At 29.3% G+C, this 23,199-nt stretch overlaps 1 protein-coding gene across 3 annotated transcripts in view; it reads left to right on the forward strand.

Moving 5' to 3' along the window:
* LOC136076689 (NACHT, LRR and PYD domains-containing protein 7-like) overlaps positions 1 to 23,199 on the forward strand; it is a 99,599-nt gene that overhangs the window by 14,899 nt on the left and 61,501 nt on the right. For all 3 annotated transcript variants that reach the window (XM_065790024.1, XM_065790025.1, XM_065790023.1), the window contains exon 2: positions 6,464 to 6,771. In XM_065790024.1, coding sequence (XP_065646096.1) covers positions 6,474 to 6,771 — 298 coding nt within the window. In that variant the 5' untranslated portion in view covers positions 6,464 to 6,473. The remainder of the gene's footprint in view (positions 1 to 6,463; positions 6,772 to 23,199) is intronic.

A 23,199-nucleotide genomic window follows, 5' to 3' on the forward strand; every position in this document is an offset into this window, starting at 1 on the left:
CGATTTTGGTATGTAAGTAATGCTAAACAATATAAAGTTGGATATTTATATGTAAGTAACAAAAATAGCAAACTTTAATGATTTAACTGAATATTTTTTCGCGGAACTTCGATAGAGATAGTGGATTTGCATACTTCGTAAACTACTTTTCGCTGTTTTATAAAATTTATTTTTCTTCACTTTTTAAAGCACACATGTATTTTTATTTTGTTTGTAAACAATACTTAACTTCGTAATTTCGCAGTCTTGAGTAAAGTCTCTGACTGCTTTTAACTTAACATCAAAAAATCAAATTTATAAGCGGCCAATAAATATTTCTTAAAATATACTTTTTGATTCGCCCGAGTCTATACAACTAGATTTACATGCAAAATGGAACACATTATTTGCATATGCCAATAGAAGTTCCAATAGAAGAAAGAGCTTATATACGGGACCAGCATTTAAAAACATGACCAAAAGGGCTATTTCAGATGTCTTCTTTCTTCAAAAGGGCTGTTTCAGATACATCTGTTTTAAAACAAAACAAGAGGATTAAAGAGAAGGAAGGAAATATTTCACATCACAAACATATTAACAATGAGCTTCAAGTTTATTACAAGATCCTCCAGAATGTATACTTAAAATAATAACATCTCAGGTATTTTTATTCGCGTGGCTTTAAAAATTTAATTTGTTTAGTATATATTTAACGCTTATAAATAATAAAATCAGTTATCATAAGTATTATTAATTTTTGATTTAAGGAACAGGATGAATGGAAATCAAGTGAAAGAACTCAGGCAGATTATAGTATTCAAAAGTTTTCAAGATATGCAATGGAGGTGGTCATAGGCGGATGTTCTTCAAATCTTGACCCAGCTCTTGGAAAAGCCTTTCTCTATGATATCAAACATCTATTGCTACCGGAATTTGAAATCATTAATTTTCTAACGGATAAGTGTAAATTAGGCAGAGCTAAGTCAAAAGTAAAAATAATTTCGAAAAACGCAGATTCAGAAGAGAAGATACAACTATTTTGCACTGGTTTAGATGGAAAGATAGATAAGAGCACGAAAATGTACTTAAAAGCAAATAGTTCTGAAGGAAAAAATTTCATAACAAAATGAGTTGCTGCAGAGCATCACCTTACTTTTACACGTGAGGGCGGCATATCCCACGGGATCTACTTGACACATAAAACAATACCCATTGTTGTTGCTACTGGGGATGATCTTGCTCTTGAGACATTTAGTGTACTTGAAGAATATGACAGTCTGGATATTCTTCAAGTACACTAAATGTCTCAAGTGCTATTCTTTTAGACAATACCGCATCAAACACAGGTTGGAGGAGTGGCTTAGTGGTTAATCTAGAAGAGTTGATAGAAAGAAACTTCACACCATAGGTTGTAGCCTTCATCAGAATGAACTCCCACTAAAAACCCTTTTTAAAAAGTTAGATGGAAAAACAAATGGTCCACAAAATTTTAGTGGGCCGATTGGGAAAAGATCCATGGAAGAAATTCATAGACAACCTCAAGTAGAGTTCGAAGCAATTCAAACTTCTATCACTGAAGGATATATTTCACGTGAGATATTAAAAGATATTAGTCATGATCAAAGGCTTCTTTACGAGTATTGTAAAGGTATTGGATTTGGAAAAATAGACGACAAATGGGATAATTGTAAAACAGGTCAAATGAATCATGCTTGATGGTTAACCCTTTCTATACGAATTCATTGTTTATACACTTGAGATTTTTCTCCAAACGCAAGTCTGAAAAAGCTTACCCATGATATTGTTTAAGTTTATGCTCCATCATGGTTTCAAATAAAAAAATCTTCCAAATTGCAAGATTTTCCCCAGATTCTGTTTTTCACTATTAATCAATTGAATCTTATTAAGTTCACAGTCAGATCAGGTTATCCTGCTACTGGTAAGACTGTTTTACAGTCAGATCAGGTTATCCTGCTACTGGTAACATATAACCAAGTACAATCTGCTTCATGTCCTGCTGCCTTGTAGGATATGCCTTTTTAGGCAAAGGCTAGGAGATACCAACTACGACTTAAAACACCCCCTGCCTTGGGGCTCTTGGTTGAGTAAAGGCAAGAGATGGTGTCTCTATAAAAATACTCATCTTGGGCAGATGTTAAATGCACCCAGCTACTGTCTTGTAGAAGGCCTCCTAGGCAAAGACTTAAGGGGTAAACAGATTCTATCTGTTGACCAGCCTCGCACCCCTTCTTCATCTATTAGGCTGGCGCAGATATATTTTTAATACATTGTCTCCAGTTTAGGATGTTGAATGCTGGATCTTCTTGACTCAATGCATGGGTTTTGCTTGTGTCTCTGTTTTTATGACTAGGCAACTCATTCTATTATCTCCTAATGAGGGTACAGCTCTAAAACTCAGTTTTATGGTTCTGAGGCCGGCTGGTAGTCAGGTTTCCCGAACTCTGTGGTAGCTCTCATAGAGGCTGATTCCATTAACAGCTGAAAAATATAAAAGTATTAACAGTGCCATCTTGAGCATGGATGGTGTCCCTGTTTCAACTTTTGGTGTGCATTGCGGAGGCCACATTTGGGGCCCTTTGTTACGGCTTAGGGTTTATTAGTAGTAATGAGGCAATTGCTTGGGCTATTAAACGGTGTTCTGAGTACTATCTATGCTTTGAGTCAAGTTCTTCAATCTAATTTAAAAATGAATAAAGTACCAAAAACTATAAAACACAAAAAACCATCATCATCACCAAGTTCTCTAAACCTATCATTCACTAATATTCGTGGTTTTTGAAGTAACTTTTCTTCTGTTGAGTCTTATCTCTTGCAAAGTTCACCAGACCTACTTACTCTTTGTGAGACTAATTTGAGTTCAGCTGTCTCATCTTGTGATCATAGTGTTGATGGTTATCTTGCTTTAATTCGTAAAGACTCCATTAGTCGCATGCTAGGCCTGGGCATTTACATTCATAAGAATTCACCCATTTGTCGTGAAACTAGGTTTGAATCCACAGACTTCTTTTATGTGCTTTCGTTTAGCACCACTTCACTCTATTGCCTTTCTCTTTGTTCTATATCGCTCTCCTTCATCTCAAGACTGCACTCTTTTTGATGTTATTTCTGATCATATTGACCAAGTCCTCTCTCTTTATCCATCAGCTAATATAGTTGTTGTCGGTGACTTCAATGCTCACCACTCTGAATGGCTTGGTTCTAGTGTCAGTGATTCTGCAGGCATTAAAGCCCACAACTTTTGCCTTTCTCAATCCCTTACTCAAATAGTCAACTTTCCAACTCACTTTCCTGACAACCCAAATCATTTTCCTTCTCTACTCAACTTATGCCTTGTTTCTGATCCTAGTCAATGCTCAGTTTCTACACATTCACCCTTAGGTGCTTCTGATCACAGTTTGATCTCTCTAAAACTAATATCTCATTCTTCTTCATCACCTGAATCCCCCCATTATTGAACCTCTTACAACTACAGTAAAGCTGACTGGGATTCTTTCTGTGATTTTCTTCATGATGGCCCTTGGGTAGAAATCTTTCGTCTTCCTGTCAACAAATGTGCTTCTTATATAACTTCGTGGATTCAGGCTGGCATCTGTTTGTTATGGCAGACGTCTGTTTATTACTGCTAGAAACCATTGTAAAAAGGTTTTGTCTAATGCCAAAACCCGCTATTCTCAGGATGAAATCTCGTATTTCATCTCAAAAATTAGGCTCCCGTGACATCTGGAGAATCTTTAATAATATCAATAATAAGGGCAAATCTTTAATTCCACCTCTCTTGTATGGTCCAGACTTTGTCACCTCACCTTAAGACAAAGCTGAATTGTTTGCTAAAAACTTTTCATCAATATCATCTCTTGATTCCACTAGTTGCGTTTTACCTGATATTGCCAACAAACAGGTTGATCCATTGCTTCAGATTCGTATCACTCCAGCTTCTGTATCTAAATTGATTTCCTGCCTAGACTCTTCTCCGAGTTGTGGCCCGGATAACATGCCTGTTATTGTCTTGCAGAAGTGTTCTCTCGAGCTGTTGTCTATACTCTCAAAACTATTCAACAAGTGCTTATCAGAGTCTTGTTTTCCAGCCTGGAAAGCGGCATCTGTTATCCCTCTCTTCAAAAATTCTGGTGAGCGATCTGATTCGTCTAACTACCATCCCATTAGTCTTCTTCCTATCATAAGCAAGGTTTTTGAATCTTTAATTAACAAACACTTAATTTCTCACCTTGAATCTAATAACTTACTTTCTGACCATCAATATGGATTTCGATCTTCTCGTTCTACAGCTGATTTGCTAACAGTAATAACTGATAGGTTTTATCGTGCATTAGATAAAGGTGGAAAGGTTAAGGCCATTGCTCTTGACATTTCAAAAGCTTTTGATAAAGTTTGGCATGCTGGTCTTCTCCATAAGCTTTCTTCTTATGGTGTATCTGGCAACATCTTTAAGATTATTGAATCCTTTCTTTCCAATCGTAGTATAAAAGTTGTCCTCGAAGGACAGCACTCTTCTTCTTATTCTGTAACTTCAGGGGTTCATCAAGGTTCTATCCTTGGCCCTATACTCTTTTTAATTTACGTTAATGATCTTCCAGATATTCTCACATCTAAGGTGGCATTGTTTGCTGATGATCCTACCATTTATTCTTGTCGCGATAAGAAGCCAACAATCTCTGATTGCTTGGCGGGGGCATTTGAGCTTGAAAAGGATCTCACTTCTGCTACAGCATGGGGCTCACAGTGGCTGGTGAACTTCAATACAGATTAAACTCAATTTTTTTCAGCCAATCGTTATCGATTGATCTTCCTATATATATGAACGGTGATGTACTCGATGAGTCATCTACTCTTCTTTTTCTCACTTTTACTTTCAATCTTTCTTGGAAACCATATATCAAATCAGTAGCAAAATTAGCATCTCCCAAGGTTGCATCTCTTTTTCGAGCTTGTCACTCATCTCTATAAATCTGAAATCTGGCCTTGTATGGAATACTGTTGCCATATCTGGGGCCGTTCTTCTAATGATGCCCTTTCTCTTTTAGACAAGGTGCAAAATGCATTGTAAACATAGTTGGACCTGCTCTTGCAGCCAACCTCCAACCATAATCACATCGTCGTAATGTTGCTTCTCTTTCTCTTTTCTACAAATACTATAATGGGCACTGCTCTAAAGAGCTAGCATCTCTATGTGCCATCTACTAAAATTCATTCTCGTGATACTTGTCATTCAATTAAGTCTCATCCTTTTTCTGTGACTGTTCCTAAGTGCTCCAAAAACGCTTATTTGTCTAGTTTTTTTCCTCGAACATCAGCTCTTTGGAATTCGCTTCCTTCATCTTGCTTTCCTGATTCATATAATTTGCAATCCTTTAAGTTATCTGTCAATCGTTATCTTGCTCTACAATCTTCATCTTTTCTCTTTCAGTAACTTCCAACTTTAATTAGTGGCTGCTTGCAGCCTTGTTGGAAGCGAAGATGTAAAATCAGGTACATTCTTAATGTGTTGTTTCCTCTAAGAATGTACCTGATAAATAATATATTGGCATAACAGAGGGTGAATGGAAAAAACGTTTTGCCAATCATAAGCAATCTTTCCAAAATAAAAAGTATTCAAAAGACACCATTCTGTCAAAATATATATAAGAATTAAAAAAAAAAATATTGATGATTTTATACTGAATTGGTCTATCCTTAAAACAGTGCCTGCATATAACAATATTTCCAAAAAAAGCATACTATGCCTACAAGAAAAATTTGAAATAATTAAACATGCAAATCAAGAATGCTTATTAAACAATAGATCGGAAATAATTTCTAAATGTAGGCACGAAAATAAGTTTCTCCTAAAAAACTATAAAAATAAATGATTTCAAATAATATTTACATTAACTACCCTTTTTAAAAAAACATTTTAAAAAAATAGCATAAGTAATCATTTTAAAAAGAATTCTTTTTATAATAGTGTCAGCAAATTCCACAAATGTGTGAAAATTTACAGTAGTTAAGACATTTGCAACTTCCTGTAATTTAATTTTTGGTATAAATTGAAGTTTTATTAATTTGATCATTCGTTTCTGATGAGTCTTTGTTGATGAAACATAGATTGTAAAATGGAAAAAGTTTTTACAACTATGTTTCATCTAACTTTGTTAGATAAAACATAGGTGTAAAATGGAAAAAATTTTTGTAAAGTGATTTTCTACTAATATATATATATATATATATATATATATATATATATATATATATATATATATATATATATATATATATATATATATATATATATATATATATTTATATATATATGTATATATAAATATATATATATATATAATATATATATATATATATAATATATTAAATATATATAATATATTTAATATATATAATATATATAATATATTTAATATATATAATATATTTAATATATATAATATAAACATGTATTTCTTTTTTGTAGAAACATCAAAATGGCACAAAATAATAGATATCCAAAGAAACATGAAGACATTCTTTATAGCCAAGAGTTTAAATTAAATTTTAGTGAAAGCATTGGAGTATATTGGAGAACACTTGGTCGTAGATTAAATATTGGAGACAATTATTTAGAGATAATTGATCAAGATAATAATAAAACCGAGGATAAAGCCTATTCAATGTTAACTACTTGGTTGCGAATGAATGATAATCTAACACTTGAGGATTTAAAAACGGCTTTAAGGAACATGAGGAGAATGGATCTAATAAGAAAAATAGATGAATTTGCAGGTAATTATTATTAAATCGCTTTAAATTAATAATATTTTGATGCAAATTAATTTGGATGCTTGCTGAGGTTTTTTCATATCTATTATAATTTTTGTGTGATAATTTTAAATAAGTTTTTTCATTTTTGTCTTTTTCTGAGATATAACTGCATCCTAAGTTTCTTTTTATATAAGAGAAGTAAAGATTTTACAATCTTTAAAATAAAATAATTCAGGTAAACCTTTCTTAGTCATTAAATCATAATTTGAAATCACAAATTTTTGAATTTGGGTCTTTAAATACATTTATCTCAAAACTTAAATGTTTTTCATTGTCATTTTAATGGTTTAAAATAATTGTTGAGTATTGCTTACTAAAATACTTATGAGTCATCAAACTGTCAAAAAATGTTTTAACTAGCGTTCAAAAATCAGCCATTATGAGAATTGGGAAAGGTCCCACGATTGAAGGTTAAATTTTATATTACTCCATAATACCATTTTTTCAATGCAAAAAAAAAAAACTTTGGGGGTATTATCACATTATTGAAATAAAGTTACGTCAAAATTTACACCACTTGCAGTCCATTTTCTGAAGCGACTACAAAGCAACTTTGACATACAGTATCTTCATAATGGCTTGGGGAAGTTTCCTAAAATTTGGTACTCTAATAGATTTTAACTTGAGGAATCCAAAAAAAGTACCCTCAAGACTCGATTATCTCAAGAAATGCCTCATTTATCCAATTTTGTTCAAAATTATTGGCTTGTAAATTAGTGATTTTTGGAGGTAAAATGAAGACTGTGGCCCAAAATCCCGAGTAAAAAGTTTAGTTGTATATCATTATTTCATCTTAGATCTACTGAAAAAAATTAGATTCATCAATTGTCTCTCTAATACGTGAGCAAAATTTGCATTTAAAAATGGTGTCTTTTTAGAAAAATTTAAATTTTCTAACAAAAGCAATTAAAATATTTTTTAAAACATTTATTTAAATAAAACATCAAATAGTGTCATTTATTGACTAGCTTAGGACATTTATAGTCATGGGCCAAGGGAGATACCCTCTCCTCCCACGGGAGGCCCCTACACCCCTCCCCCAATCTCCCTAGTTTTTTTATTTTTTTTTTTTTTTTTTTTTTTTTTTTTTTTTTTTTTTTTTTTGCATAAAATGAATAAATAATGCAAAAACATACAATTTAATTTTAATTTTGAAAAAAAAAAAATTTTCATTATTTCAAATTGGTGACTTAAAACCTCCTTTTATATAAAATACAAACATAAGTTTTGTTTTGTTCTTTTTAAAGGTATTTACTTGTTTGTATTTTCTTAAAGAATTACTTTTAATTTTATAGTTTTCATATTATTTTGTTAGGTAATAAATAATAAAAATAATTAATATGGAGAAATGTGACATTGGAAAAAGTCTTAACATTCATTGCCACAAAACTGGATTTTCAAGAAAACAAGGTTTTGTTCAATTTAAAGATCTTCCTTGTGAAAAACAATAAGAAATAATATGGCGAGCAAATTTAAAGGAAAAATATAGTTCAATAAGAATTATATGTTGTTATCATGAGCAATTCTATGGAAAATATTTTGAGAGAAAAATTACAAAGTGTTGCAATCCTTTTGGAACACACAAGGAAAGTAAAAAAATTGCTATAAAAGGTAATCTTACCTTATTTACAACAGAATTGATATGGAAATTAAAAGAAAACAATTTATTATTTATAAAATGTTTGATAATTTCAGTTATTTTAACCACGTAAAACTAAATTTGTTTTTTAGGTAATATAAAGATTTCCATAGACATGGCAAACTATTTGCAAAAAAATAGTGTTTATGTAACCCCAGGTTGGAAATTCTGCAGTAAATGTTACAAAAAAGCAATAGAAACTAATGAAGATTTAAATTCACATGAGGAATGGGAATCCAAAAGTGAGAAAAAAATTAAGTTAGATACCACTATAGAATTGCTTGGAATTTCACCAGTCAAACTAAAAAGTCTTTCAAAACACAGCAAATTGCCTGTAGCAAAACAAAAGTTTGAGAACACTATTGACAGAGTTGCAAAAATGGTCTCATTAGCATATAATATTAAAGAAACTTTTTTAACAACAGAAATAAAAAGCCCCATTTTAAACAACAACATTAACAATGACCATGATCTAGACATTTTAATGTATGAAGTAAAAAATAAAATTTCAGAGACTGACTCTTATTGCCATAAGGTGCAAATGTTAACACTCGCACCAAAATCATGGACACGTAAAAAGATATCAAGCTACTTTGAAGTGTCTGAGTAGCTTGTTCGAACAGCAAGAAAAGTTAAAAATGAGAATGGAATTCTATCATTACCCGGAAAAAAAACTGGAAACCCACTTTCACCAGAAACAGTTAATTTAGTGATTAACTTTTATCAAAGTGATGAATTTTCAAGAATGATGCCAGGAAAAAAAGATTATGTAAGTATTAAGAAAAACCAACATGTTCAAAAAAGATTATTGCTACTCAATCTTAATGAATTACATGTTGCATTTAAAAAAGACTACCCTAACGTCAAAGTCAGTTTGTCAAAATTTTGTACTCTTAAACCTAAATGGTGTATTACAACTAATGCGTCAGGCACCCACAATGTATGTGTTTGCATACATCACCAAAATACAAAATTTCTCATTGATGCCATTAGGTGGAATAAAAGTTATAAAGATTTCATGGCATTGATTGTTTGCTCTCTTGAAAATGCAGAATGTATGTTGCATCGATGTAACCAATGCCCTGGTATTGAAGTGTTAAAAAGTTTTTTAGTGCAGGAGTTTATGGACCATGAGCATGAAGAAGATGTAGTATTTAAGCAATGGCAGAGTACCGATCGTACAACACTACTTTCACAGTCATTGCCACTAGATGAATTTAATGATTTATTATGTGACAGCATTGACAACCTTACCACTCATTCATATATTGCAAAAACACAAAGTAGATACTTAAAAAACTGTAAAGAAAATCTTAACCAAAACGAATGCTTAATTTTAGGAGATTTTGCTGAAAACTATCAATATGTTGTTCAGGATGAGGTTCAAAGTTATCACTGGAGCAAAAGTCAATGCTCACTTTATACAATTGTACTTTATTTTATAGAGAACAAACTTCTCAAACATAAATCTTTTTGTTACCTTTCAGAAGATGTTGATCATGACACAGGATTTATTTACAAGACTCAGGAAGATATAACTAGATATATCAAAGAAAATCTACCTGATGTATCAAGTGTGAAATACTTTTCCGATGGTTGTGCAGCACAATTTAAAAATTTTAAAAATTTTATCAATCTTTGTCATCACAGTAAAGACTTTGATTTAAATGCTGAATGGGTATTTTTTGCTACCAGTCATGGTAAATCCCCCTGTGATGGTATTGGTGGGACTGTTAAAAGAATAGTATGTCAAGAAAGTCTAAAGCAAATAACTACTGGGCAGATTTTAGATGTTAATTTAATGTACTTCTTTTGTAAAGCCAAGATAAATGGAATTTATTTTAAGTTATTTTCAAAAGAAGAAATTGATCAAACACGAGCACAATTAGAAAAAAGATATTTAGGTGGAAGAACAGTTCCTGGCACAAGGATGTATCATCATTTTATTCCAATTGCTCCAAACACTATAAGTTATAAAAAAATAAGTACTGATGCATGCACTGAAATATTTGATATCATTCCAAAAAGCAAACATTATGTAGATATTTCATTAAATATTAAAAAAATGGATTATATTGCATGTTTTTATGATGGATTTTGGTGGGTAGGGATTGCTGAAGATGTAAGTGAGCTTGATATAAAAGTCAGATTCATGCATCCACATGGACCAGGTAAAAACTTCTTTTGGCCAATGAGAACTGATGAGTGTTGGGTGCTCAATTCTGAAGTTATATGCCTAATTTCTACACGCGAACAATATCAGGTCATACATACAACATATCTGATTTAGATTTGAAGAATATAAGCTGTTGGTTACAAAAAAAATTAATTATGTTTAAAATAATTTTGTTTTTATTTTATTTACCTATTTTGCATATAAAATGTCTTTTATTTTTTTCAAATTCTTGAATTGTATGCTGAGAAGGAGGGGTGGGGGTTTAAATAAATCACAAATCACTCCCATCTTATTATGTCAATGACTATATTAGTCTAAAACTACATAAAGATATTGATTGTCAAAATGTTTTAAAAATGTTTTAATATCTTTGGTTTTAAAATTTATGACTTAAAATCGTAAAAAGATCTTTGAAATAAGAGGTAAGTATTTATCGATTTGAAGTAACGCAAATAAACTGTTTCTCAAACTTAAACTGAAAAAATATGTTTTTAAAATGTATTTTAACAATCAACTATTATTTATTCATTTTATGTAAAAAAAAAAAAAAAATAAATCTAGGGAGATGGGGGGCGGTGTGGGGGCCTCCCATGGGAGGGGAGGGCGTCTTCCTTGGCCCATGACTATAAATATCCTAAACTAGTCAATAAATAACACTATTTGATGTTTTATTCAAATAAATGTTTTACAAAATATTTTAATTGCTTTTGTTAGAAAATTTAAATTTTTCTAAAAAGACACCATTTTTAAATGCAAATTTTGATCATGTATTAGAGAGACAATTGATGAATCTAATTTTTTTCAGTAGACCTAAGATGAAATAATGATATACAACTAAACTTTTTACTCGGGATTTTGGGCCACAGTCTTTATTTTACCTCCAAAAATCACTAATTTACAAGTCAATAATTTTGAACAAAATTGGATAAATGAGGCATTTCTTGAGATAATTGAGTCTTGAGGGTACTTTTTTTGGATTCCTCAAGTTAAAATCTATTAGAGTACCAAATTTTAGGAAACTTCCCCTAGCCATTATGAAGATACTGTATGTCAAAGTTGCTTTGTAGTCGCTTCAGAAAATGGACTGCAAGTGGTGTAAAAATAAACAAATTCTGAGACGTAAGGGTGTCGAAAATTATTTTTTTTGGATGATTTCATATATTTTTACCCTCCTAAGACTTTAGAGACCTTTTAAATAAAATTGGGATATTATTTGCTTCCATATTATTTTATTATATTTGACATATTTTTTAAGTGAATCAAATAAAGAATTGCAGTGTGTTTTAGTAGGAAATGGCAATTTTGTTACTCCACTTTCTCTATAAGCTCCAGTTTGATGATTATTCTGTATATATTTTATTATTATTGTAACATGCCGACTCAATGGCTTCAATGTCAAAATCAAGAGTAATACAAACATTTTATAAAACATTTTGGCTTTAACAAACTCTATGCATACTACTCATAAATCTTTGTCAACTTTCGCAAAATCAAAACTAAAAAATCATTTTTTCATAACTTTGTTACATAAAGTTATTTCTATATAGTTATAAGTGCATTAAACACTTTTACATATTAGCACTTTTGTAACAAGATGAAAAAAATAATTATCTTTTCTTTAACATGGTACGGAAAATTTAGCATTAAAAAAAATTTATTATTATTTATTAATAAATTTTATTCAAATATAACAGAATAAATTTAAATTAAAAATTTTTTAAAAACAGAAAGAAGAAAAAACATTAACTATCATTTTTTTTTTATCACAAAAAACTCCACAATTTTACGAATATTCCACAGTTACAGTAAAAATGTTTTTAACAAATAATAACTGCCTACTGTTTTCGGTATTAACTATTTCAAAAGAATGCTTAAATATTCCAATTTAAAAAAGTTTTGGCAGTATGTAAATTTAGGCATAATATAAATAATCATATCCTGCTGCCTTGTAGAAAAACTTTTTTAGGCAAAGGATAAGAGAAGCCAAATCTTTTCTAACAGACCCCCTGTCTTATGGCTCTTGGTTGAGCAAAGGCTAGAGATAGTGTCTTGATAAAAATACTCATCTTGGGCAGACATTATATGTATTTGGCTACTATCTTGTAGAGTGACGATCTTCGCACCCCTATTCATTTATCACGCTGTTGTAGTATGTATTCATAATACATTGTTTCCAGTTTAGGATGTTGAATGCTGGATCTTCCTGAATCAATACCTAAGTTTTGTAGCTCTCAGAGAGGCGGAAACAGCTGTAAAGTATCATAATATTAACAATGCCATGTTGCGCATGTATGGCGTCCCTGTTCTTACTTAGGTGTGCACTGTCCAGGCCACTTTTGAAGTCCTTTATTGCAGCTTTAATAATATTAATAAGGCATTTGCTTAGACTATTAAATAGTGTACTGAATACTATCTGTGCCTAAAGTCAAGTTTTTTAACAAATCCAAAATTGACTAAAGTACCAAAAACAATAATACCATAACGTAATAATACCTATAAAATATAAAACCATTGCCATCACTAAGTTCTCTAAATCTATAATTCACAAATATTTGTGGTCTTCGAAGTAACTTTTCTTCTGTTGAGTCTTATCTCTTGCAAAGTTTACCAGACCTACTTGCTCTTTGTGAGACTAATTTGAGTTTAGCTCTTTCATTTTTAGTTTAGCTGTTTCATTTTTAGTTTAGCTGTTTCATTTTGTGATTTTAGTGTTGATGGTAATCTTCCTTTACTTTGTGAAGGCTCCAATAGTCCCATGCATGGTCTTGGTATTTACATTTGTAACCATTCACCCATTTGTTGGGAAACTAAGTTTGAATCAACAGACTATTCTTCTATGTGCTTTTCAACTTTAAATGATTTTCACTTTTAGACAAGCTGCAAATATGCATTGTAAATACAATTGGGCCTGCTCTTGCAGCCAACCTTCAATCATTGTCAGGCGTCATAATGTTGCTTCTCTTTCTCTATTTTCTAAATACTATAATAGATGCTACTCTTTTGTGCCATCTACTTTATTTTAAGTTAATTTTCTGTTAATCGCTATCTTGCTTTAATAACTTTATCTGTTCGCTTCCAGTAACTTCCAATTCTAATAGTGGTTACTTGCAGCCTTGTTGGAAGTGACAATGTTTATATATATATATATATATATATATATATATATATATATATATATATATATATATATATATATATATTTATTGTGTGTTGGATTAAATAAAGAGTTTTATCAGCTTTAGCTTACTTGTAACTGTAAACTGTATAAGTTCTTTTTTTTTTAAACATCTTCGCTTCCAACAAGGCTGCGGCAACACTAATTAAAGTTGAAAGTTACTGGAAGAGAAAAGATGAAGATTGTAGAGCAAGGTAATGATTGACAGAGGACTTAAAGGATTTCAAATTATATGAATCAGGAAAGCAAGATGAAGGAAGCGAATTCCAAATAACTGAAGTATGAGGAAAAAAACTAGACAAACAAGCATTTTTGGAGCACTTAGGAACAGTCACAGAAAAAGGATGAAACTTAAATGAGCGACGAGTAAAGTGAGAATGAATTTTAGTAGATGGCACAAGAAACACTAGCTCATTAGAGCAGTGCCCATTATGGTATTTATAGAAAAGAGAAAGAGAAGCAACATTACAATGATGTGATAATGGTTGGAGGTTAGCTGCAAGAGCAGGTCTAACTATGTTCACAATGGATTTTTGTACCTTGTCTAAAAAGGAAAAGGATCACTAGAAGATCCGCCCCAGATATGGCAACAGTATTCCACCCAAGGCCGGATTTGAGATTTGTAGAGATAGAGAATAGAATCCGAAGTAAGAAAGTGTCAAGCTCGATAAAGAGATGCAACCTTAGCAGATACTAATTTTGCAACTGATTTGATATATGGTTTCCAAGAAAGATCGGAAGTAAGAGTTAATCCTAAAATATGAAGAGTCAATGACTCATCGAGTACATTACTTTTTCGTAAATATAGGAAGATCTAAATTATTGCAATAACAATTGGCTGAAAAAAATTAAGTTTTATCAGTATTGAAGTTCACCAGCCACTGTGAGCCCCATGCTTCAGCAGAAGTGAGATCCTGTTCAAGCTCAAATGCCCCCTTTAAGCAATCAGAGAGTGTTGGCTTCTTATCATGACAAGAATAAATGGTAGTATCATCAGCAAACAATGCCACCTTAGATGTGAGTATATCTGGAAGATTGTTAATGTAAATTAAAAAGAGTATAGGGCCACCTTGAGGAACCCCTGAAGTTACAGAATAAGAAGAAGAGTACTTTCCATCGAGGACAAGTTTTATGCTACTATTGGAAATGAAGGATTCAATAATCTTGTTGCCAGAGACACCATATGAAGAAAGCTTATGGAGAAAACCAGCATGCCAAACTTTATCAAAAGCTTTTGAAATGTCAAGAGCGATGGCCTTAACTTCTCCACCTTTATCTGATGCACAATAAAACCTATCAGTAATTACTGATAGCAAATCAGCTGTAGAACGAGAAGATCGAAATCCATATTGATGATCAGAAAGTAAGTTAGTAGATTCAAGATGAGAAATTAAGTGTTTGTTAATTGAAGATTCAAACACCTTGCTTATGATAGGAAGAAGACTAATGGGATGGTAGTTGAACGAATCAGATAAGTTAGACGAATCAGGTAGTTAGACGAATCAGTAAAGAAAACAAAAAGACAGGAAGTTTTGTGTTTATATTTGTAAGTATTTACATTCCAAAACATTTATATTTTAAAGTATTGTGTTTGAGGTAAAAAACTTTTTAGTATTATAAAAGTTTTTATGAATAAATAGGAGGTGTGTGAGAGATACATCACTTGAAACTTGAGAGATACATCACTTGAGCAGTTATTAGTTTTAGAAAAAGATGCAACCATATGACATATGGGACAGAACCACAAACTTGGGAGCTAGATTAATCTAACTTCATTTACAATATGTTTTGGATTTACGTTTAAAAGAAAACAAGCATAATTGAAAGAACCAACCCAAGTATGACAACAGTATTCATACAAGGTTGAATACTAGATTTATAGAGCTATAGAATGGAATGAGGTGTATGAAAACAGCTGCTATCTTAGAAAAGAGATAGCATTCAAGATGGCTGCTTTTTTGTAGTAATTAAAATCTCATAACTTTTTTGAGCAAAGTCTCATTATGCAAACAGAGCCACTTTAGTGTTAAAAAAGATCATATACTTAAGAAATACAAGAGTGTGGTGGCTTTCAAGATTCTTGCAAGAGTCTTTTACCTTTTATTTAAATACTTTTACCACTTTTTACCTTTTTATGAAAAAAATCCACAAATATTTTTATATTTACTTTATTATATTTTTTTTTTTTAAAGATGTTTTAGTATATATTTTAATATATATTTTAGTCTTTTAAAATTTAAAATTTGCAATTTTTTAAAATGTTTTGTATCATATCATAAATACATTAAAAAAATAATTGTCATCAACGGTTGTTTTTCTGATATTTATTCATGATGTTTTCATCGTAATGTTTTCAAGAAAAATTGATAATATTTATTTAGGCATCATATGTTTTTAAGCATCATAACTGTGTTTACTTAATATAACTGAAGATATTTGAGACCAAGTATCATTAAATCAATACCAAAAATGTATCTTTAAGCAAAGAAGCTTTTGATTTTGTTCAGTAATATAAGCAAAAAAGCACCATTTATAATAATTCTCTCAATTCTAGTGCATTCAAAGATAAGCTATAAAAACTTAGCTTTAGAAACTTTATTCGAAATATCCAAAAATATAATACAAAATCTCAAAAAAGAAACATCTGGTTTAACCCACCTAATTCCCAACTTATACACCTAAAACCCAAATTCGCTCAATGTCATAACAAATGTAGCAAAAGCATTTTTGAGTACAAATGTTAAATTTAAATAATTAAATATAAATGTTAAATTTATGCTTGACAGAAAAATACCACATTGTTACATCACCATTAAATTTGCTTAACAAAGGAACCAAGCTCGCCATGAGAATAAATTTCTAATAAAGAACCTTAATGTCATCAAAGTGGACACTCCATAATATTTTTGTATACATTTTTTGTCGTTACTTTTTTGTTGTTGTTATGAGTATATATATATGTATATATATATATATGTATATATATATATGTATATATATATATATATGTATATATATATATGTATATATGTATATATATATATGTATATATATATATGTATATATATATGTATATATATATATATATATATATATATATATATATAAACAACTTAAAAATTTATTCTACAAAATAGAGTGCAAAAAAGAACAGAGCAATTATGAATTATAAATTAGTAGAAAATAAATTAACAAAAATTTCTTTTATTTAACACTGTGTTTCATCATTGATGAAACACAGTGTTAAATGAAAAAAAATTTTTTACAAGTTATTTTCTACTTATTTATATATATATATATATATATATATATATATATATATATATATATATATTATATATATATATATATATATATATATTATATATATATATATTATATATATATATATATATATATATATATATATATATATATATATATATATATATATATATATATATATATATATATATATATATATATATATATATATATATATATATATATATATATATATGTATATATATTTAAACAACTTTAAAATGTGTTCTACAAAAGAGAGTGCTCAATGTTCTTAAAAGAACATAGCAATTATAAATTAGTAGCAAATCACTTAACAAAAATTTAATTAAATAATTTCATCAATAAAGACTCATCAGAAATTTTTGATGAGTCTTTATGATGAGTCTTATGATGAGTCTTAATTGATGAATCTCAGTGTTAAATGAAAAAAAATTTTGTTTAGTGATTTTCTAATAGTTTATATACATATATATATATATATATATATATATATATATATATATATATATATATATATATATATATATATATATATATATATATAATATATATATATATACATATATATATATATATATATATGTATGTATATATATATATATATATGTATGTATATATATATATGTATGTATATATATATATATATATATTATATATATATATATATACATATATATATATACATATATATATATATACATATATATATATATATATATGTATATATATATATGTATATATATATATATATATATATATATATATATATATATATATATATATATATATATATATATATATATATATATATGTATGTGTGTGTGTATGTATAGGACTTTACATCCTGTATACATGGTAAAATACTGCATATACCACACCCCTGGAGAAACAACATAGGAATTGGAACTTGTCAATGTTCTCCAATTGGACTTAAAATCTCTTGAATAGTATTGTCTAATTAGATCCCAGACATTTTCACATTGAATGATTCCATGAGAACTAAAACTACAATTTTTAAGTACCACCCCCAAGATGTGATACTGATATGTAAAATAGAGTAGGTCCTTCTCAAGTTTTTCTCCAATGATAATACATGCCCAATTTTTTCATCCAGTATTTGAGGCAGTTGTGTCAAATGACAAACCAACAATTTTTTTTACTGTTGTAAGTCGCATTTTTTTAAGGTACTTACAACAGTGTTGCTTGAGATTTATTACTTTTGCAACAGTCAACAGCTGCTCAATATAAGTTTTAATTGTCAATCTTGCTTCACCTTGCAACCCCAATTAACAACTATGGGAGCATCTTCATTAAATTCAGCTTTCAGTTTTTTAACAATCTAGGTGAAGTGATTTGTCCACTCGCAACTGGACGAACTAATAATTTTTTGTCTAAACTGCATTTCTGTTAGAAACATTAGACCTATCTAAGGCCATTGAAAGTGCAGCAATAGGTATATTTTTTGTGGCACTTTTTTGCTTCATTGGTTTTGGAATTATAACTTCAGGCAAAGCACCAGAATTCTACTAATTCCTTGTTACTAGTACTACTGTCAGACGTTTCCAACTGGACTAATGCAGAAGATGTAATGCTACTTCAGCTTTTTGAGTGTGCCAAGATTCAATGTGCTAATTCCAGTGTTTCTGAGCTTTTTCTTTGCTCAATTAGTGCTTTTTTAGCGACTAGGATCTTGTCCATTGATTCCATTACTCCTATTCTACCAGTTTCTCTGTGCAAGAAGAAAATCCTTGTCTTTATTACTCGTACATGCAGTTACAGCATTTACACTGTCTATATTAAACTGATTTTTTAGATCTTTATTGAAAGTTTTTTTTATGACAATTCAGTACATGTTTTAAAAGATGCTTAGAAACTAGTTGAATTTTTTTGAGAGTAGGTGCCATCATTACCAGTGTTTTGCTTTAGTAACTTTTTTTGATTTTGCTGTCCATTTTTGCGTAAGTTCTTCATCATCATTTGCAAATTCAAAGCTTTTCAATAAAATTCCTTTTAAAAGTATCTCTCGATTGTACGCTGCTTAGTGCAGTTTCAAGGATTCACATCTTTTAGGATGGTTTTGATGCTATTTTGAATGTACAAATCCATTTTCTTTTTGGAGTACCAATTGCTGCCAAAAGATATCTGCCTTGCTGTGCTTTTATATAATAATAGGTTTAAACCTATCAATTCTAAGTGAAGGATCCAGGAATTTTTGGTGGAAGAGGGGTAGGGGGTGAATATTGAAAATGTATCAACAGAGATAGTGTGGGAGGGGGTATGAGCTTTACACACAGACTTGTAAATCCTCTGAAAACCTTTTAAAAAAGCAAATTTTATACTTAAAAATAAAATTGTGGCCTTGTTTTTAGTAATGGATAAAACCCTTTTAGTAATTATGGTTAGTAATTGCTGTTGTTTAAAACAAATATTTGAGAAAGGTATTGTTTAGATTTTGTCAGTAAAAGTTTTAGGAATTTCAAGTACTGTAGAAAAAATTAAAATTCACAAGTTTATAAAAATAAGTTTTAAAACTAAAAAAAAATTCAATGTTCAACAATGTTATCCACAAGCATAGTTGATGTGCCCTTTAATCTTGACTAACGAAATAATAATGGTCGCAATTTTCTTTTTCAAACAATTTCACTTTTTTTTATCACCTATCACTTCGCCACTTAGATCATTAGTTTTCTTAAAATTTAAAAATTATTTTCTGTGTGTAGACAATTTTTACCCTCACAAATGAGAAAGTTCATTTGATCAGTTCACAAAAGAGAAAATTCATTTGATCAGCTCCCAAATGAGAAAATTTATTTGGTCAACTATCCCTGAAAAATACTTTTAACTACTTTAATTATTTTGTTATTGTTTGTTTAAAATGTACTATTTACTTTCATTCCTGAACTTTTTAAATGGTGTTCTATATCTTTGTTTCCAGCATAAACTCAGTAGACTAATAACGCGTTTAAGCTTTTATCTGCTTTTATAAAACCATCATTTCAAGACTTCCATTGCAATCATCCCTTTTGCCTCATTGTGCAATCACAGGTTTACCATGAAGTATAACATTTTTGATAATAGAAACCAAATATTCAACAGACTTTTTGAATGTAGCTTTGTACTGTGTTTTTAAAATCATACCTAATTTCATAAACCATAAAAAAAATTATCAAACGTAATTTTTGTGGTATTGGTCATTTAAATGTTTTATTTGTCCATTACTTCCTGTCAAATAACTTTTTTAACAAATTTTTTTTTTCAAACATTAGTTTTTTGAGTTTTGTAAGTTTTATTTTTTGTTGTTCTGGTTTAGTAGTGTTACAATTTTCACTCAATTTTATTCACAAATAATACATAGTTTCAAATAGATGCTATTGGACTGTATATGTGTATGAAACCTGAATATTTGAAAGAATTCTTTCTGCATCTCTATATTTTTGACCCCAAAAAAAATGCAAGCAGTACTACTAATGATGGATGACAATAATCTTTAAATGCCTTGGTACTGCATTCTTCAAACATAAATTAAATAGGTACTTGTAAGAAATTGTGGGAGGTTGTTAGCTGATTCAATCAGCTTTATAATACTGCAATCAGATATAAAGATGTACATATAATACAGAATTATAGATGTACAAGGTGAATTATTGATGCTCTAAAAGGTTGTTTTTTTTGTTAAAAATTGTAATTAAAAGCTTAGGTTTCTTTAGCAGTTATTTTTTGCTTATAAATCTTGGAGGACATTATCTACTACAATATTTTTTTAATTCTTTGGTTCTTTAGTTTATAATCACATAAAATAAGATAAAAAAGTACTTAACATATATTATTAGCATATAATAATAAAATAATATCAACTATTAACATTAATAATCTTTAAAATAATATAATATACCTCATGTGTATTACAACATGAAGTATTAATGCATCTTTTTTTTATTTATGGAATGAAATGATTAAAAAATTAATGAAATGTTAAGCAGTTGTTATATGTAAGATTTTTAGATAAGGAACACTGGTTAATATAATAAATTAATTCTGCAAAAGTCTCAGTCGCATAGTATACATTTAAAAATAAAGTTATCAAAATATTAACATTATATATTTGTTACTAATCTTTTGGGCTTCAGAAAAAGATTAATGTCACCAATACCATAGTTATATTATATTTAGTAAATAGTTTAAAAATATATTTGATTATATAAGTTTTTATTTAAATATAATTTTGAATGTGTTTATGAAAATATAGAGTAAATATTGAGTAGAGATTTTTTTAGTTTTTGATGTTTACCATGGTTATTATAGATACATGGAGATAGGTGTGGATTTTTTGGGGCCAAGTTAACTTTCATTTATTTATGCTAGGTTTAATTGTGGATTTTTTTTTTAAACAATTCAATATAAATATTTTATGTAGAGCTTAGGAATAAAAATATACAAAAGCATTACCATACCTACTAACCCTAGATCTAGTGGAGATGAGGGAAGTAATTTATTATTTAATAAATCCAATCCAAAAAAAATTATAAAACATAATTTTTGTGGTATTGGTTATTTTAATGTTATATTTGTCCATTACTTCCTGTCAAAAAACTTTTTCAACAAAGATTTTTTTCTAAACTTATATTATAGATACATGGAGATAGGTGCAGGTTTTTTGATGTTTACCACAGATATATGGAGATAGGTTTTTTGGGACTTTTATTTGTTTATGCTAGGTTTAATTGTGGATTTTTTTTTTAAACAATTCATCATAAATATTTTATGTAGAGCTTAGGAATAAAAATATACAAAAGCATTACCATACCCACTAACCCTAGATCTAGTGGAGATGAGGGAAGTAATTTATTATTTAATAAATCCAATCCAAACATGAATTTTTTCAAATTTTTTTTTCAATAATAATTTTGATCATTTTTACCTAATAAGTGTATTAAGGTATTTTTTATTTAATACGTCAAATTTATTACAAACTTTAAATAACATCTTATAAAGAGTTATAAAATAATTTAATATACAAGATTATATTATTAATCTTGTCTAAATTTGACCTAATAAATAAAAAATATCTTATTAAGTAAACCTAAGAAGTTTCCATGGTCAATCAAAATGTTGTTAAATCAGCATTACTTTTTAACCAAAAGACGCAATATAAAATCTTAAAAATTCAACTTTTTTCATTATGAATCTTTGATTCATAATAAAAAAAATAAATAACGAAATCAGAGATATGGATACTCAGTCCCAATCTCTTTTTTGATCATTTTTTTCCACGCCATTATTTTCTTAAGCTGATTGCATAACTTAATTAGCTTTAACTTATAAAATAAATGGCGCTAATAAAAACAATCAAAAAAGAGATTGGGACTGAGTATTGATATCTCTGAAGCTTTAAGGAGTCAGACATTAAATTTTTAGTGAAGTTTTCTTTAATTAATTTAAGCTTGTATTCCAAAAATCATCAAAATCCGAAATGTCATGCTTCTGAAAATAGGAGATGTCATGGTTCTGAAAATATTTTCTTTGATCGATTAGACATGAATTGACCTAAATGTCCTTGGTAGTACCTTCCTCAGTTTGTTTATCTGTGCAGATAACGTTGTTTGAATTTTTTGAGTTTATGCTTTGAAGCTATAGCTTTAAAAGATATTTTAAAAGATACACAAAACATACATTAGGCTCACACGCTGGATATGGTTACGGTGCTTAAAATATTATGACCATTCTGAACACAAATGTACATGTTTATTCAGTTGCTCTATAATCCACATCGGATCAGCGCTTGCATACTATGAACTTAAATCTAAAATCTCTTTTGGCAAAAAAGATGTGACCTAAGAGTGAAGTAATGTGACCAAAAGTGATCTAATGTGATGGTAACTAATGTGTGCAATAAAAAGTTCATTTTATAGGAAAACATCTTTAAGAGTCTTTTGTACTAAGAAGTTTCTTTAAGTTTTTTGTTTCTACTTCTTATTATGGTTAATATGTTTAATTCTGTTGTCTTCTGTTACTATGTTTAATTCTATTGTCTTCTGCAGAATTTCAGTGACTTTTCAAGTGGCTTTTTATAGTAGCTATAGAGTTTACTTATTCGGAAAAAAAATAGTAATACTA

The sequence above is a fragment of the Hydra vulgaris genome, chromosome 02 (genome assembly GCF_038396675.1).
Source record: "Hydra vulgaris chromosome 02, alternate assembly HydraT2T_AEP".
Classification (NCBI taxonomy): Eukaryota; Metazoa; Cnidaria; class Hydrozoa; order Anthoathecata; family Hydridae; genus Hydra; species Hydra vulgaris.